This window comes from Ictalurus punctatus, chromosome 28 (genome assembly GCF_001660625.3).
Source record: "Ictalurus punctatus breed USDA103 chromosome 28, Coco_2.0, whole genome shotgun sequence".
Classification (NCBI taxonomy): domain Eukaryota; kingdom Metazoa; phylum Chordata; class Actinopteri; order Siluriformes; family Ictaluridae; genus Ictalurus; species Ictalurus punctatus.
Genome location: NC_030443.2, coordinates 8322600 through 8342117, shown reverse-complemented (window position 1 = coordinate 8342117; position 19518 = coordinate 8322600). Strand labels below are relative to the sequence as shown.

Below are 19518 nucleotides of genomic sequence, written 5' to 3'. Positions count from 1 at the left end.
ACGGCCAATCTTTGAGTAAAGCATCGGCGTTGATATGTCAAAAAATTCTGCAAATGAACAGTGTGACATCTTTACTCGAGCACGCAAGAGCAGTGTAAAAACAACTTCACAGAGTACACTGTAAGTGCAGTGGAACCTAACCACATGATCAGCTTAGCTGAAGTTTTAAACAAATTGAAATTATTTTGAGCAGACTGATACCCGTCTGACTGATATTGCAAACTCAATGGCTGCGTTGGAAAGCAAAGTGTCAGATGTATAACAAGATGTTTCATCTAACGCAACACGTTTTGAGGAGGCTGAAGGCTGCATACACGTTACAGAAAGGACACTTGAAAAAACAGAAGCTGCACCGGGCTCAGCCAGCAAATGAATTGCTTACCTCGAATCAAAGAATGATGATTTGGAGAACCGGGGCAGAAGGAAGAACCTCCGGCTCTATGGTACGCAGTGCGCAGAGAGCTAGAAAACTCTTCTCGAATTTATAAGCGATATGTTGGCACGATGGCTGGGGCTGAGTGCAGACATATCATTCACCTTAGAATCGGTTCATCGTACACTAGCATCTGTGAAGCCCAACTGAAACAGAGCAATACTCATCCGCTTCTTAAAGTTTATGTGGACTACATACACTTCTGTGAGGACAGCATTGTACCCACAAAGAAGGTCCGCTGTACACTGGTGGAGAGTCCCTCAATGTCCTCTGCATGATCTTCAAGAAACAGGTCCCAGTCTGTGGTCTCAAAGCAGTCCTGGAGGGCCTTTTCGGCCTCACTGGACCATACTTTTACAAACTTGGTGGTGACAGGCTGCTGTTTGACTACAGGCTTGTACACAGGTACAAGGTAGATCAAGTTGTGGTCCGATCTGCCCAGAGGGGGAAGGGCAGTGGAGCTGTATGCCCCCTTCACATTGGCATACAGCTGGTCCAAGATTTTATTCTCCCTTGTTTTGCATTTTACATACTGTGTGAAGTTTGAAAGGGTTTTAGAGAGGGGGACGTGGTTGAAGTTCCCGTTAATAATCATGAGTGTGCTCGGTTGTTGCGTCCGAAGTTTTGCAGTGGTGGAGTGGATGATGCAGGGCTCCAGGCAAAAAAAAAAAATCTAGGAGCCTAAACCCAAAATATTTAGGCGCCAAATCAAATTTTCAGGAGCCAAAATATAGTGATGTCATATGATGATATCATTGTTGAACGGCTACCTCACACTGCCTTTTCTTTCCATTCTGTACTGTCTGCCTTTGTTTACTCTGCCTCTCATAGTTTACATAATGTATTCTTTACATAGATGATATGTTCAATATTCAGTATATCATTATAATAATGAGTCTTTATTGATCACATATACATTACATTGCAGTGAAATTCTTTTCTTTCGTTGTTAGGAAGTTTGGGTCAGAGCGCCCCTGGAGCAGAGAGGGTTAAGGGCATTGCTCAAGGGCCCAACAGTGGCAGCTTGGCAGTGCTGGGGCATGAACCCCTGACCTTCCGATCAGTAACCCAGAGCCTTAACCACCAAGCCACCACTGCCCTATTTTGAAACATATTACCGTAAATACTTAAATGTCCAGTCATTCCCCCCCCCCCCCCCCCCCGCTTTTTTTATTCAGCTATGTACAATTAGTTGTTTCTTGCTTATTCAGGCTCAGAGTCATGTAGGCTGCATTGAATTTTATTTTCAATTCCCTCATCTCTTTTTCTGCAACTTTATCACTAGCACGTTGCACTGCTTTCATGGTTGGGGTGGCACGAGGGGCAGACCTAGCAATGACACAATCCCTGCCGTTCTCATATTTTTTTACTGTCACCATGCTTCTTCACGGTTTCTTTTTTAAAATGACTCGGACCGGTAATGAACTCTGTTTTAACAGCAGTATCTTGTCCTGCTTTAGCACAAAAGGTGCAGTACATTTTCCCATTGTCATAACGTGACCAGGCGAACTCTTGTAGCCAAGCTGATTTAAACGGTCTTGTCCGGACGGGAGCCGCAGGGATAGGAGAAGACGACTCGACTTGCTGCGCTTGACTGTCATCATCTGTAAAATATTGCACACCGATTGAAACGGGTTGGGATGACTAAAATGTCACTTGAGAACTTTCACTGGTCGAGATGGTCTCAACATCATTGGCATCTGATATAGAGGAGGCAGGGTTTGGACGGGCAGGGAATGAGAACAATTCTGATATTTTTCGTTTTTCGTTTTCTTGTCAGCTGGTTAAGGCTAGTTAACTACGCAGTTAGCTAGCCTACATATAACGGATACATTCAAATTGCAACGAACTAAACCACATCAAACTAAATTAAACACCTTTAATAAAGTTAACACTTCCGACTTTTTAACCCAATAAACGTGACGTTAAAACTGTTTCTGTTCATCGATACAGCCGACGCTTCAACCACTGCAGGACAAGAGTGGGAACCATACAAGAGTGCACGTGATAGGGCAGGTAGCCGCAGGGTCAAGAGGAAATGAGAGTTCAGTAGCCTAACACAACAAGACGTATGGTCATTTCTATTTCATTTCTTTTTACATTTTGTTGTGGGTAACGGTGGCCATTGGCGACTGGCAAAAAAAACATGGTCGCAAAATGAAAAAGTTGGTTGCATTGGTGACCATTTTAGTCGGCATCTGGAGCCCTGTGATGTCACAGGCGCTTGCCGCTACTGATGAAGGTGGAATGTACACAGTCACAATAATGGCGTGAGAGAACTCCCTGGGCAAATAGTATGGTCTCAGTCCCACAGCCAGTAGCTCTATATCTGGTGTACACATGCTCTCCTTCACCGTTATGTGTCTAGCGTTGCACCATTTTGAGTTAACAAAGGCAGCTATACCTCCTCCCTTCTTCTTACCGCTCTGTTTTCCACTGTCTGCTTGCACGAGTGTGAAGCCAGCTAGCTCGACCAAGGAATCAGGAATGTTCCCTGTTAGCCATGTCTCCTTGAAGGACAACAAACTGGCCTCCCTGTACTCATGCTGGCTACTCGTCAGTGCTGCAATCTCCTCTGACTTGTTGGCCAGCGATCTTTCATTCCCCATAACAAATGATGGAAGGCAAGGTTTAAGTCTCGGTTTTTCTCTCCCGCTTCTCTCTAACATTCGCGCCCGCTCTTGTCCCTCGCCTGTGTCTTCGTAGCTCCGCTTGTATTTCTGTCGGCTATGTTGCCGCTCTAATCTGATACATCAGGAGCTGCTCCCTTGATTAAACAAGCATTTTCTGAGTAATCTTGTTGGGTCCAAAAACACGTACGGCAAGAAACACGTTTAAAATTACAAATTCGGCACACACATAGACAATAAAAAGTCTAGCATAAAACCAGAATGATAGAAAGTCAGAAAGAGGGGAAAAAAAATAAGTTACTAACCATCATTCAAGACTTACACATGCATACTTACTGAATGGTGAAGAACCACCAACATGTGATTAGTGTAAGATAAGAATGACTGTTAAGTATATTTTACTGGATTGTTCTGTTCTTAACAATAGTAAACAGTTCATCTATTCAGAAAATATGCATCTTGAAGTCCTACAAAATGTCTCTTCAGGGAAAAATTTAGGATTTTGATCAAATATTAAATTGAAAGGTCTGAGGTTTTTGTTGTTGATGTAAATCGGGGCTAAATTCTGGTAATGTCCCCTAGGCTTAACCTGAATGGTGCTTTTTTTCAGGTAAGGAGCCAGAGAAGGCCCGTGAGCGCTATGACAAAGCCACCATGAAGCTACACAATCTGCACAACCAGTATGTGCTAGCTGTGCGTAGTGCGCAGCTGCACCACGAGCACTATCATGAAAACACACTCCCTCTGCTGCTAGATTCTCTGCAGAAGATGCAAGAGGAGATGGTCAGCGCCTTGTGAGTCTTGCACATCAGCCAAAGTTCACACACTTACAAGATGGTTTTTTAAAGTTTGTTTTCATTCACTTTTTTAATTTGCGTTCAAGGAAGGTTGTTAAAATGTTAAAAGGAGAAGAAGAAAGAGGTCCAAAAAGGATTGTATTTTATATATATATATATATATATATATATATCAAATATAATGTGTATACCCTAAACTTCACATGTTTGATAAAAGTCTGGGCCTGAATACATTTACATGTCAATATTCAGTTATAAAATGAAAATAGTTAAAATAGTGCCACCTACTGGCAAGCCATTTCCAGGCCTTGTACTTTAACAAACCTCCCAGAGATTTAATCAGATCAACATCATATTCAGTCTAATCTAAAGGCCTTGCCAATGTTAAATTGTGAAGCTTTTGAGTTTTCTTTTGGAGGGCATGTCTGTGGTGTCATGACAAATTCAAAATGAAATGAATCGCACTTTTGAGGCCTAGGGTTGATTGAGGGTCTTTATCCACTATTCGAACAATCCTTCGTTGCAGTCTTTTTTATATATATATATATATATATATATATATATATATATATATATATATATATATATATATTTTGTTGTTGATAAAGAAAACATACTTCCCGTCACACAGCAACAATACCATTCTCATTTTTTGTTATACTTACATATACACACACACACATACATACATACATACATACATACATACATACATACATACATACATACATACATAGTGTAGAAAAGAAAAACAAAATTAAAGAGTACAATCAACTAAACAACCCCTCTCCCCCTCCCACCCCACCCCATTATGGCTAACCAATATCTATATCTGGTTATGTATATATTGTAAAATCCAACAACAGGCACAAAAATTCAAGTGGGAAGTGTCTGTAACACCATAAAATATGAGATAAAGGGTTGCCATTTATATATATAAAAAAACACTTGTCTGTACAACCCCTCATTGTATGCTTTATTTTCTCAAGTTTAAAAAAAAATCATGTCCTTTAGCCACTGGGAGATGGATGGATATTTAGCAGACTTCCAATGCAATAGTAGGGAATGTCTTGCTATTACAGATGTGAAAGCAATAATATCTTTTTGTACAGAGCTTAATGGAACTGAGGCATCAGGAATCCCAAATATAGAAATGAATAGGCAAGGTTTTATATCTACTCTGAGAATAGTGGACATGATAATAAAGAAACCAGTCCAAAAACCATAGAGATCAGGGCAAAAGACAAACATATGGCCAAGATGACAGGGAGAGCCATGGCATTTATCGCACTTGTCCTCTACTTCTGGATATATTACAGAAAGTCTCGACTTAGACAAATGGACCCTATGTAAAACTTTGAATTGGATGAGCCCAAGACAAGCACAAGAAGTGGTAGTGTAACATACCTATAGCACATTCCCAACACTGATTTGTACTCTTAACTCCATTTCCCATTCATCCTTAATTTTGGTACTCGACCTAACGCCAGAATAAAATCATATTTCAGAAATCATTCCTCTCTGATGTGGATTGTTTAAAAACAAGCTTTCCCAAGCCTGTTCAGTAGGCGCAGGGGGGAAATTAGCAAAATATCTAGAAACAAAAGTTTAAATTTGAAAATAACGAAACAGATGCGTCAAAGGGAGGTCATAAGTAGATGACAGATTGGCAAAGCTATCAAAGATGCCATCGGCATACAGATTTGTAAATAGTTTAATGCCCTTGTCATACCACACTGAAAATTTAGAGTCCAAACACGATGAAGGAAATAAGTGGTTGTTGCTTAAAGGACTCAAAGAGGATGCACCTACAAATTTAAAGTCTAAATTGATGATAACCGTCTAAATTGATAACAAATCTTAAGTGTGTTAAGGACAACTTGATTATCAGTATATAGAGAGAATTTTGTAGGTAGAGAAGAATAAAGTAAAGCAGGTCTAGAGGATTCCCTAGAAGATGATAGTTCCAATTTACACCAAGAAGATCCAGGAGATTCAACCCAGTAGCAAAGTTTATGGGTGTGCACAGCCCAGTAATAGAATTGAAAATTGAGTAATGCAAGTCCTCCACCAAGTCTCTGCAATAAAGTTTTACGAACCCTTGGTGGCTTCCCACCCCAAATTAAAGAACAAATTATTTTTATCCAATGAATCTAAAAATTGTTTTGGTAGAAAGAGAGAACTAACTGAAATAAGAAAAGAAGCTTCGGTAACATATTCGTTTTGACAACATTGATCCTGCCAATTAGAGAAAGGGCTTTAACCTTTGAGATAAGGGGAGTGAAATTAGCTGATCCAAGATTAGATAAAGAACGTTTCACGTTGATACCTAGGTATTTAAACCCTGACTGACTGTCGCTTTTCTCCAAATTTAATTTATAACCTGAGACAAAACTGAATGTTTCCAGAACACCTAAGACAGCAGGCATAGAGGCAATAGGATCGGTTACATACAATAACAAATCATCAGCATATAGCGACAATTTGTATTTGACACCGTGTCGGACTGTTCCTTTAAACAAGTGGGAAGATCTTAATATAATAGACAGAGGCTCGATAGTGACAGCAAAAAGCAGAGGGGATAAAGCACAGCCTTGGTGACACCCTCCTCCGAGAGCAAAATAATCAGAATAAATATAATTCGTATGAACCCTGGCTTTAGGGGATGAGTAACGGAGGCGAATCCAAGAAATAAATTTATCCCCGAATCCAAATTTCCTCAAAACTGCAAACAAATTGTCACGAGATGGAGGCTGAGACGGAAGTGCAGGTTGACTTGACTTTCTGCTGGAGCTCTGGAGATGAGACCGCCTTGTGGGTCTCATGCTGGAGCTTTGGGGATGAGACTACCTCGTGGGTCTCATACTGGAGCTCTGGAGATGAGGTTGCCACGTTGACCTCTGGCTGGAGCTCTGCAGGTGAGACCACTTCATGGGTCTCAGGTTGGTGATCTGGGGATGAGGTCACCATGTTGACCTCCAGCTGGAGCTCGGCAAGTGAGACCTCCTCGTGAGTCTCAGGTTGGAGCTCTGGGGCCGAGGTCGCCACGTTGAGCTCGGCAGAGGAGACCACATAGTGGGTCTTAGGCGGGAGCTTTGAGAAGGAGGTCCCCCAGTTTGCCTGTTCATAATAGGTGGTGAACGGCTCGTCAGGTTCATCTCTGATCCTGACCCACATTCCAGGGATTTGTTGAACACCGATAAAAGCAGTGGTGCTAATTTTCCAATAAACGTTTAATTGGAAACCCATCCGGGCCAGAGGCTTTGTTAGATTGCATAGTTTTAATTGAATTTAAAATATCTTCAAGAGAGAGTGGGGAGTCCAGTTGCTTGGCAGTATTAGAATCAATAACAGGGTTACAAAGGTTTTGAAGAAATGTATTCAATTTAGTATTTTCTGCAGGAAATTCAGATTTATAAAATGAAGCGTAAAACGATTTAAAAGTAGCATTAATTTAAATGGGCTCTGTAGTGACAATATTTTAAATGTTTTTATAATATTATCAGTGTATATTATACACTTATATTATAGTAAGTGTATAGGTGACAATATTACAAGAGTTTTTATATTAGAAGTGTTTTATATTATAAGTACAAGTTTTTATATTGTAAGTGTTTTTAATACTAGGTATGGTTGCCATACCTGATATGCCAGTAAAGACTTGGCTTGTCACCATGTTCATAGTGTGAACCACGAGTATGTAACAAGCAGCGTTCTGCCTCTTTAGTTTAAGATTAAATTCTGCTTGTAAGTCGAGACGCTGTTTAAGTAGATCTGGAGAAGGGTTCAATGCATATCTTTGATCAAGGTTACTTATCGCAGATGTGAGTTCATTAAGCCTAGTGGAGTAAGAAATAATCAGCCCTTTGATATAGGATTAAAGTGTCTCCCATAACAATGAATAAGAAGTGGAGTCATTCTGATTAAATAAAAGAGAGTCATCAATAGAAGTTGAAATGAACTTACAGAATTCATTGTTTGCCAAAAGAAGAAAGTTAAATCTCCAAGGTGGTGGGCCACGTTTATAAATTCTTTGATTGAATATCTAAGTTAAGTTGAATATCTAATTGTAGAGGCGCATGGTCAGAAATTACAATGCCCAAATAGTCAGAAGAAACTACACAAGAATTAAGAGTACTGTCTATAAATAAATAAAAAAAATTAAAAAAAATCAATCCTTGAATAGGAATGATGCACCTGGGAGAGGAAAGAACTTTTTAAGAGAAGGGTTACAGGATCTCCATGGATCAACGAGACCATTCTGACCCATAAAATCGGAAAATGTTTGACATAGCAGATTGATTCAGAATACGGGGATTAGACCGATCCAAGTTGAGTAAAAAACACAGTTTAAATCCCCTCCAAAAATCAACAGGTGAGTATTTAAAAAGGGAAGGTTGCTCAACAATCTATTAGCAAATTCCACATCATCAAAGTTTGGAGCATATGCATTTACCAACAAAAACTGTCTTTTAGGGTATTAGGATACCAGCAACTATAATATATGTACAATTCACATCAGCAATAATGTTAGTGGATGAAAACTGTGACTTTTTGCCAATTAAAATAGCGACCCCTCTTGCCTTCGAATTGAAGTTCGAGTGGAAGTTTTGTCTCACCCAAGGGCAGTGTAGCCTATGATGATCTTTAATACGTAGGTGCGTCTCCTGTAAACTAAGCTGAACTAACCAAAAAATAGTACCAAAAAAAAAAGTTCCAGTAAGAGAAAAGGCCCCTACTGATTTCAAGTGCTACCTTCCTGAGAAGGGAACGAGATGTTGCATTTAGCATAACAGTACGGGAACGCCTTGCGTGCGTGACCGGTATCTGAAGCTTGTGTAAAATCATGCCTCTACTTATAGGCCTGCCATGATCAGGTGATATGGCAATTAAGCACGTCGCATGATATATATATATATATATATATATATGGCACCTGTGAACCACGCCGCCAGCCTCCAGGGCATACCAGGGCAGGCCTGTGAATTGCGTCTTCGCTTCAGATAATAATCTGAAGGGAAGACGCAATTCACAGGCCTGCCCTGGTATGACAGTGCTATGCAACGTCTCATTCCCTTCTCACGGAACAGGGTCACATGCGTAACCCCGATGTTCCCTTTTAAAGGGAACTTCGACGTTGCATTTAGCATAACAGTATGGGAACGGGAATACCCACTCAGTCATACCGAGGGTATGGCCTGTTCAAAAATACCCAAGCCCGAGGGTCACTGCAAGACACTCGAGCCCAGGGTGGAATGAATATCCAGGCTGTAATAACGAATGAATGTGTGTGGCGTAGACCACCCTGCAGCCGCACACACATCCTGCAAGGATACTCCTTTGGACAAAGCCTTCGAGGAGATGACCGCCCTAGTGGAATGCGCTCTTATGCCCAGAGGTGTGGCGAGACCGCGCGCCTCGTAAGCCATAGAGATTGCTTCCATTATGCAATTTGAGATGCGCTGCTTTGACACAGCATCATCTTTACTGTCGCTGCCAAAGCAGACCAGCAGCTGCTCCGAGTTATGCCACTGGCCGGAGCGGTGGACGTAAGTACAGAGAGCTCTTACTGGACACCGCAGATGCATCCTCTCTTGTTCCAGTGTGAGGAATGGAGGAGGGAAGAAGGCCTGCAACACCACAGGGTGGGCAGCCTATGTAGGCATGTTAGAAATATAATCCAGCCTGGTATACAGGAAGGCCTTGGCTAATCCAGGGGCAAAGTCAAGGCAGGAAGGGGCAAGAGAGAAAGTTTGTAGATCTCCCACTCGATTGAGAGATGTCAGGGCCAGCAAAAGAGCTACCTTTACAGTCAGAAGCTTCTCAGAGGTTGACTCTAAGGGCTCAAATGGGGCCCCTGACAGACCTTCCAGGACCACAGAAGGTCCCAGGAAGGTATGCGCGGCCTGCAGATGGGCCTCAGCCGCCTGAGACCACACATAAACCTCAAAGTTAGAGATTGTTGCCCCACAGAGGGTCCATCAACAGGGGCGTGGCTGGCCAAAATGGCAGCCACGTAAACCCTGATTGTAGAGGGAGCCCACCCCACTAAGAAATGTTCTTGTAAAAACTCCAGGTCTGTAGCTATTGCGCAGTTGGAAACTCCCAAGGAGTGCCATCTTGTAGGGATATTATCTCTCAGAACCATATTCGAGCTGGCCAATAAGGTGCTACTAGCATCAGACATAGACTGTCTTGGCGGACTCTCACTAGAACTTGTGGGAGCAGAGCGATGGGAGGAACAGCTTACAGATGTGACCTTGGCCACATGTGCACCGTGGCGTCCAGCCCTAATTGTGCGGGAGGAGTGAGGGCGAACCACAGCGGGCCATGTGTTATCTCCTCGGAGGCGAACACATGCCATCCCGCTTGGCCGAACCGCGCCGTATGGACTCCAACACTTGTGGATGGAGCCACCCTGCTCCAGATGAGGGCTGCACCAGAGACCGTGAGCTGGACAGCTGTCTAAGACTGTACTCCAGCCCATGAGGGAGGTGTCTCTCATTAACGTCTTGGGCTAAGGAGACACCCCTAGAGTGTGACCCAAGGTTAGAAACCGAGGACACTCAAATTCTCAGAGCACGTAGGCATCGCCACATGACACTGATTATTCTCAGAGGTTTCGTCCTTTGTCGAAACCCCCAACTTCTCAGCCACCACTGAACGGTCTCCTGTGCAATAGACCTATAAACACCAATAGTCTCCCAAGATCCAGCTTTACCTTGCTCAGTGTTGATAGGATTGACCCTACGCATGTTGGGGATAGACACGCCCTCATCGTAGTAGAATCCTTATAACCCCTAGAAAACTTGTCCACTGCACTGGGGAAAGCGTACTTTTCTGAGATTCAACCTGAGCCCCAAGCGCTTCATGTGGGCGAGAACAACATCTCGATGCTGAACCACCAGTTCCCTGGATCGTGCTAGAATTAACCAGTCGTACACAGATGCCCTGGAGTCACAATGGAGCCAGTGTGACATCCATGCACATGTGAAGGTGCGAGGGGATAAAGCTAGCGATATTTCTATGTGGAAATATGTACCTTTTAGATCTATCACCACAAACCAGACCTCGAACTGAATCTGTGGCACGGTAAGTTTGAGCGTCAGCATCTTGAACCTGTATGTCCGAAGAGTACGGTTCAGATGACGCAGATCTCAAATTGGCCGCATACTCCCACCTTTTTGTGGACCAGGAAATATTGGCTGTAAAAATCTCCCTCCCTTAGGGAATGGGGTACATGTTCTATGGCCCCATTGTCCAAAAGGGAACTTACTTCCTGCGCTAACGTTGGGCTCTGGTCTGTGCTGACTACTGTGGTGAGCACACCTCTGAAGCGGGGTCAGGGGGGACGAGCTATAAGCTGGACCCCTTTTCTACGGTAGACAGAACCCATGGAGACACATTTGGCAGTAGTTTCCACGCTGCCCGATGGACTTTTTGTGATATTAACTATTCCACATTATATTGGAGGGAAAGCATCAAATTTTCGTTGCCCTGTGACAGCTCGCTGACCAGCGAACACTGAAAACTTGGGGACCGCCTTGGCTAGGGGAGGTCCTACAGTAGCACTGGGGGCTACCTGCCCTAACAACCTCATGTCCCCTGATACGTCCCTCCACGGCCCCTCAGCACTGCTCTTCTTTGCCTGCTTGGCCTTTATGACCATTCTCAGATCAGGCCTAGTAGCAGACTGTGGCCGCCCAGTTCCCCTGGCTGTCTGCGGGGGTTGGCGGGCTGCCATTCTCGCCTTCTGTGTCTCCCTCGCACTAGTGCTGTCCCGCTGGCTCCACTCGTGGTTGCCCAGGTGAGCTCGAGACAACAGAGAAGGAACTGGCTTTTTTGAATGCTGCCATATGTCGAGCTCACTCAGCAGGTCTGCTTGGTAGGCCTGCGGCACTGTCATTGTCTGCAGTTACCCACAAGCAAGACTACTACTGCATAGGCTTGCCCACCCATGCCTCGTCAGCCTTATACGGTGTCTGCGATGCAAAGCCGGCCCCCCTAATTACCTGCCGTCGATGGAGAGAGGTAGCTCGCAAGCGCCTCCGCCACCTTCAGTATAGCTAAATAGCCATGCCATTCATTCCCCACAATGGCCGAATAATCCAACATCGTGGGATAATCCAACACCCCCCCCCCTTTGGCTTTCCATAGCCGAAGGAGGAGTCGCAACGCGACCTCCAAAATCCAGCAAAGAGCCGAACCCGGAAGACAGAGCAAGAGATAGAGCAGCGCTCGTCTCCGGCTCCTCTTCCAGATCCATAAGAGATCCACAGAACCTGAGACGGCTAGCTGCCTTGGCAGCGGCCGGCCCAGATCCACGAGGCTTTGAAACCCAACTCGCTTCGGCTTCCGGGAAGAGCGTGAGTTGCGAACGGAGCTGCTTAATGTAGACATTACCATGTGCAGCCTCTCGGGGCTGCCATCGCATCTCCTAAATACTTCACACAGAAAGTGTGCGCTATTCCCCGTGATGAAACGGGAGCAGGTGAATTCTTTCTCGCTCATTACTTCACTCTCTTTTCTTTTCTTTTTTTTTTCTAAAAAAGGGATAGAAAAGTTTAGAGATTTTGAGAAAATATAGAGTAGAAATGAAGCATTTTTTGTCACACAAACAACAGACATGCAGTCTCGCTGCAGATAAATAAGGCTGGCAGCGTGGTTCATATGTGCCATATATATATATATATATATATATATATCTCATGCGACACGCTTAATTGCCACGTCACCCGATCATGGCAGGCCTATAAGTAGAGGCATGATTTTACACAAGCTTCAGATACCGGTCACGCGTATCCCATACTGTTAGGCTAAATGCAACGTCGCAGTTCCCTTTGAAAGGGAACAGTATGCACACAATAACAAATATAATTTATTATCTTTTAAAGACTTGTTACAAATTAGACAAAATACAGATAATTATAATGTAAGAGTGTAACACGTAAGGCTGAGTAAAAAATACTAATAAATTTAAACAAACAGAAACACTAACCTAGTCAGAGCATCAAAACAGAGAACCACATTATTACAGAGGTAGATTTAAGAGGAGTAAGTCCACAAAATCTAGGAGAAGTAATGCAACAGTAATATTTTAATTGTAAATCAGAACACTGTAGAACTGGAAGGACGAGTGCAAAAAAAAAAGGAGAGTGAAAAAGATGCCGCTGTCATAGGTGATGCAGCCCACCCAGAATTTGACATAGTACCCTGCTTCTTTTGCTGAAACAAAGTCCTTGTGAACACCTTTATAAGTAATGCAAAGCCGTACTGGGTGAAGTATTCCCTAGCGAGTGCTCTCAATGCCACGAAGTTGACGCCTAGCCTCGTTAAAAGTGGCCCGAGCCCGAGCTGTGTGGTCCGGGAAGACCGAAATAGTCAAATCCCTCACTTTAATTTTTGTAGCCTTGAGATTGTCCATGCTTTTCCAGAATTTTAGTTCTCAAATCCCCAGACAACTCTTTGCTCGTCTTTCTTTTGTCCATGCTCAGTGTGGTACACACAACCCAAAGGTTGAGTTAACTTTTCTCCATTTTAGCTGGTTGCAAATGTGATTTCTATATTTCCAGCACCTGTGTATTTCTACAGGTGAGTTTAATTACAAATTAAAGGAGAAATAATTTTGCCCAGTCCATTTTTGGAGCTCTGTGTGGAATGTCTCAGTTTTGGCTTTTTTTTTTCCCTATGCTTTTTTGTGTTGTTCCATTGCAAACAAGAGAAATAAACAGAAGAATACCATAGCATTTGTAATTGCAACAGTCCATCAAGGTATCGATGCCACAGTTTGGTGCATGCAGTCAGACGAAGAATACATCTGAGTCAGTCACAGGCGATCCACACTCCAATCCAAAGGGGGTGTGTGCAGTAATGCAAGGCTGTATGATAAGAACCACAACATGAAAAGAAGAGACCATCCATGCAGCAACCCAAAACAAGAATGGTGAGTTCAGTTGGCACACCAAGCTCGAAGACCCACCTGCTTGTTTAAAATCAGCAGTGTGGGAAAGTTTTGGGTTCCTACAGTGAACTACAGCAGTAGTGGAGACCGAGTGGTAGTTAGGGCAAGGACTGTGTGTCTTCGTTGTAATGCAGCTGTACGGTATGTGAGTGGAAATACGTCCAACATGCTAACACGTATCAGACGACATTGTCCAGAGTTGCCAACCACCTGAACTAGGTAGAAAAAGACAACAGGAGTGCAAAAATCTATCCCTGCAGCTTATCCAGCTTTAACCAGCCTCTAGATGAGAGAGCAGACAGGGCCCTTACTGAGTCATTATCGAGTCAGTTGGCATTTATTATTTATTTTGTAGTATTTTCATTAAAAAAATAGCTTTCAGTTTTGGCATTTATGGAACCTTTTTGTTTGACATCAGCCATTGGCAACATAAAAATATGGCCTATGGGACACTATGTTCGCAGTTTAAATTTTACTCAATAATACAGCACAGTATGAAAGGTTTGTTTATTTTTAATAATGAAATTTCCGAAGTGAAGTTGGCAAATACTATCTGGCTGTACCTGGCCTGCTACCTCAGTACCTCCTTACTAGCAAGGGTGATTTGTTTTTCTGTCTTTTTGGGAGGGTTAGGCTTAAGTTTTGAATGTTTAAATATAGTTTATGTGGAACAAATTGTAACACCCCTTCTCATAATGCACAGCTTTTATTTTTCATTATTCTATTTATTTTGTACTTTTATAACACAAGAGATGCTTTTCAGTTTTGTAGCTGATTGTGACCAAATACCTTTTGTGTTTTATGAGCCCTACAAAAAATGGCTTATGTTTACTGCTTAATACACTAAAGTACTATACCAATTACCTCAGGGGGAACTAAATGCAGCTAGGTCACACAAACTAATCAACTCAAAATAAATGAAAAGAAACATAACACACATGGGATTCTTTTTTTTTTCCTGTTGTACCAAACTTGTATTGAACCGTGTCCCCAAAACCGAGGTACATACCAAACCATGACTTGTGTGTAATAATAAAATCTCACTTTCACTGCACCTTATGGTTTCTGTTACACACTGCCTTTAAACTTATTATTTCACTTATGTTTACTTTTATCGTACCATTTTAATCAGACATTGCAGATCACCGCTTCTATATGTCGAGTGAGGAGCAATGCGGCCTCCTTACTAATAGATCACTTTTGTTATATTAAACTACAGAATTGACACTGCAAGTGCGCAAATACAATGACAATAAACCTGATTTACACTGAACCTCCTAAGCAACTCACACCAGTTTCCCCTTGCAGTACATGTAGCATTTTGGATATAAACATAAATTTGTGTAATCACTGTCGTGCTTCTGTGCTACTCAACCTCCACTTTGTAAAGTTTGCAGGTTACAGTCTTCTACACTACATTTAATATAAAATGCTCCCATGCCTTAGAGGGCTTGGGTCGCACTTTTTTCCGCTATGCCTTGACAATTATGCCTCCATCTAATGGTGACTGAGGTAATGTTGGGCATAAAATGTAACATTGACTGGGTATTCTGCTAAACCCACCAACATCCCAGAGTTGAAGTTGTTCTGTACTGAAATTCCTCAAAGCCGATATCCAGGACTGATCAACAGTTACCAGAAATGTTTAGTTGCAGTTATTGCTGCACAAAGGGGTCACACCAGATAAAGCAAAGGTTCACATACTTTTGCTACTCACAGATATGTAATATTGGATAATTTTCCTCAATAAATAAATGACCAAGTACTATATTTTGTCTCATTTGTTTAATTGGGTTCTCTTTGTCTACTTTTTCTTTTTTATCGAGGTTTCTTTATTAACATTTTTCAAATTAAACATACAACACCAACCAAACAGACAGAACAACCCCCCCCCCCCCCCCCCCCCGTGCCAGACACAGAACATACATATTACATATTATAAAGCCAGAGCACCATAGAAGAGAGCAAAAGAAACAAAATTATAAGCAATGATCACATAACAATACTGTCAGCATCCACGTCTCTGACAAAGAACAGAAAAGGTTGCCAGATTCTGTAAAATTTCCCAGTTGCCCCCCTGACAGTGTACCTAATCTTTTCCAACTTAAGACAAGACATGACTTCCCTGATCCAATGACCATACACTGGTGGAGCAGGATCCTTCCCTCTAAACAATATTAATCTCCTGGCCAGGAGAGTGCAGACGGACAACATGCTGGTCTCGAACCATCTAAAAGGAGTATTCTCCGGGGTCACCCCAAACATCGCAATAAGAGGGGACGGCTGTACTACTCTTCCCAATATCTTAGTAAAGGTCTCAAATATAGATTGCCAGAATGTGTACAGCTTTGGACGTGTCCAGAACATATGCAACAGAGTGGCTGGGGCCTGTCTGCATCGATCACATGTGGGATCTATGTCGGAATTAATCTTCGAGAGTCTAGCTTTGGACCAATGCAGACGGTGAACAATTTTAAATTGGACAACCGCATGTCTGAGACATATGGAGGAGGAGAAAATCCCCTGGATTACCTTGCACCAATCAGCATCAGAAATTGATTCGCCGAAGTCCGCCTCCCACTTATTCTTAAGGAGATCTAGGGATGACAAATCATGTATGCTGAGTAGGTCATAGATAACCCTTATTGTCTGCTTCCTGGCCAGTTTACAGTTAAAAATAGCATCTAATTGTGAATTGGAAGGGCACAACGGGAAGGTGTCCAAATTTAAGGCCACAAAGCTTCTAAACTGCAAATATTTATAAAAATGCCATCTGGGAATGTCATGTTTCTGCATGAGCTGCTCGAATGAGAGAAAAACGCCCTCAAAATAGAGATCAGAGAATAAGACAGCTCCCTTTCTAGACCAAGTAACGAAAGTCTTATCCAACAAAGATGGGAGAAACAGATGATTATTTCCAATTGGCCCCATGAGAGACAAGTGCCCAAGAGAGAAAGAACTTCTAAACTGATTCCAAATTTTGATTGCGTGTACAACAACTGGATTAGAGATAAAGCTAGACAGGGGTTGTGCGAATGGTAATTTAGCACACAGTAGGGCCGCCGGGGAGATGGACGCCCCCTCCATAAGTTTCTATACAGGGGCTGCCACACTCTTCCCCCATCCAGTACAACAATGATCTTATATTAACTGCCCAGTAGTAGTACATGAAGTTTGGGAGTGCCATCCCTCCCTTCACTCGAGGTCTCTGCAATATATGCCTTTTGATCCGTGGTGGCTTTTTGTTCCAGATAAAGGCTGATATCTGATTGTTCAGTTTTGAAAAGAAGGATTTTGTAAGAAACATTGGGAAACACTGAAAAGCATATAAAAATTTAGGTGGCACATTCATCTTTATAGTATTGATTCTGCCCCCCAGGGAGAGAGGCAGGGGATCCCACCGCTCAATATCTTGGTTCAGATTAGATAACAGGGGCTGATAATTCGCAAGGTATAGGTCTGTATAACTATGTGTAACCCACACCCCGAGATACCTGAATTTCTTTAGACTATTTTTGAAAGTGAATGAGTCCAGTGGTACCTGGAGTGCCCCCTCCCCAACAGGCATCAGTTCACTTTTTTGAATATTGACCTTATATTTGAATGTAGCCCGATATTCTACCAAAAACCTCGAGTAGGGTCATCAGTTCAGGGTGACTCTCGAGGGGCTGTGAAATGAACAATAGCATGTCGTCTGCGTACAAAGAAACTCTATCCCCGCACGCCGGTCCCCCTAATGTCAGCATTCTGTCTTAGCGCCACAGCAAGTGGCTCCATTGCAATGGCAAATAGCAGTGGTGATAGAGGACATCCCTGTCTTGTACCCTGCTGGAGCTCGAAGTAGGTGGACAAATTATTATTAGCGCGAACAGTAGTCCTGGGAGACGTGTATATAGAAGTTTGATCCATGATATGAACCCGGGACCAAACCCAAACCTCTCCAGCGCACTGAAACGATAACCCCACCCCACCTGGTCAAATGCCTTTTCAGCATCAAGTGAAAGCACCACTTCAGGGGTACCGGGGGGGGCTATAAAGGATATTGAAAAGGCATCTGATGTTGAAAAAAGAGTATCGATTCCTAATAAAACCTGTTTGGTCCGGTGATATAATGGATGGGAGAACTCCCTCCAAGCGACGTGCCAGAGTTTTAGCAAGGATTTTAACATTGCTATTTAGTAAAGAGATTGGCCGGTAAGCGCTGCACTCGAGGGCTTTTGTCTTTCTTAAGGAGTAAGGAGATAACTGCTTCACACATAGTAGATGGCAGGGCTCTCAAGGAGATCGACCCCTTGAAAACCGACAATAAGAAAGAGGAGAGTTGCCTTGAAAACTTTTTATGGAAATCGTTCGGATAACCATCCGGTCCCGGGGACTTGCCGCTTTGCATAGAGCCAATCGCCGATGCTATCTCCCCAACTGAGAGGTCCTCCTCTAACCCTGCTGCTTCCCCTGGATCTAAGGACGGAACATGCAGAGTCTTAAAAAAGTCTTCCAATGCAGAAGGGTCTACAGATGGGCCGGAGCTGTATAGTGACATATAAAAAGCTTGAAAACTGGAGTTAAACTTGTGATTATCTGTGCATTTTGAGCCCTACTCATCATATATTTCATAGATGATCAGATTAGCAGTTCCCTGTCTTAGTTGGTGGGCGAGAATCCGTCCAGCCTTCTCCCCATGCTCATAAAACCCATATCGTGATTTGAAGATAAGAAACGCAGCCTGTTTCGTCGATAAAAGGTCAAACTCTGTCTGCAGTGACAAATGCCTCTTCATAAAATCTGCAGAAGGTAGTTGGCTATGTGCCCTATCCAGCTCAAGTATCTCTTCCGCCAGTTCTTTAAGTCGAGCCATGTTCACTCTCTTCTGATTAGCACAGTATGAGATGACCTGACCTCGTAAATATGCCTTCAGTGACTCCCAAATCGTCAAGGAGGACATTCCAGGTGTTTGATTAATATCCAAAAAAAAAACAAAAACGAAATTTCACATGCAATAAAACTAGTAAAAACATCATCCAACAGGAGCAGAGGATTGAGTCTCCAAGGGCGGTGATTGGATTGTGTAACCTGGATGCGCATTCTCATAGTCAAGGGGCAGTGATCTGAAATAACTATGAGTCCATAATCACATCTGTCTATGAGGGGAAGCATTCTTTTGTCCAAAAAGAAATAGTCTATACAGGAATATGTATTATGAACTGAGGAGAAAAAGGAGTAACTCCTGGAAGCAGGGTTGCAAAAACTCCGTACGACTCGAGGAAGAGCTGGATAGAACGCGCCGTCCTCGACAGGGATGAGGATCTAGGTGAGCTACGATCCAACACGGGGGAAAGTGTACAGTTCATGTCACCGCCGAGAATAAGGTAATGCGATGACATATTCGGTAGGCGTGAAAAATTTTTTGTGAAGAACATTGAATCATCCCAGTTTGTTGCATAAACACTGGCCAAAATGACCGGAAAAGTATACATTTGCCCAACGACAATAACATAGCGCCCAGCGGGGTCAGCTTGCACACTTGTCATCGTAAATGGTGTATTACTATCAATTAATATAGCTGCCCCCTTAGCCTTCGAATGAAAATTTAAATGAAATATCTGTCCTGACCACTCCCCTCCCAATCTAGCATGGTCTAATGACCATAGATGCGTCTCCTGAAGAAATGCAATATTTATATTAAGCCGTTTCAGATGT

General features: G+C 42.9%; 1 protein-coding gene across 6 annotated transcripts in view; it reads left to right on the top strand.

The window, feature by feature from the left end:
* The window catches only part of fer (fer (fps/fes related) tyrosine kinase), an 88924-nt gene that overhangs the window by 24214 nt on the left and 45192 nt on the right, over positions 1 to 19518 (top strand). For all 6 annotated transcript variants that reach the window (XM_017461953.3, XM_017461950.3, XM_053676796.1 and 3 more), the window contains one exon: positions 3674 to 3857. In XM_017461953.3, coding sequence (XP_017317442.1) covers positions 3674 to 3857 — 184 coding nt within the window. The remainder of the gene's footprint in view (positions 1 to 3673; positions 3858 to 19518) is intronic.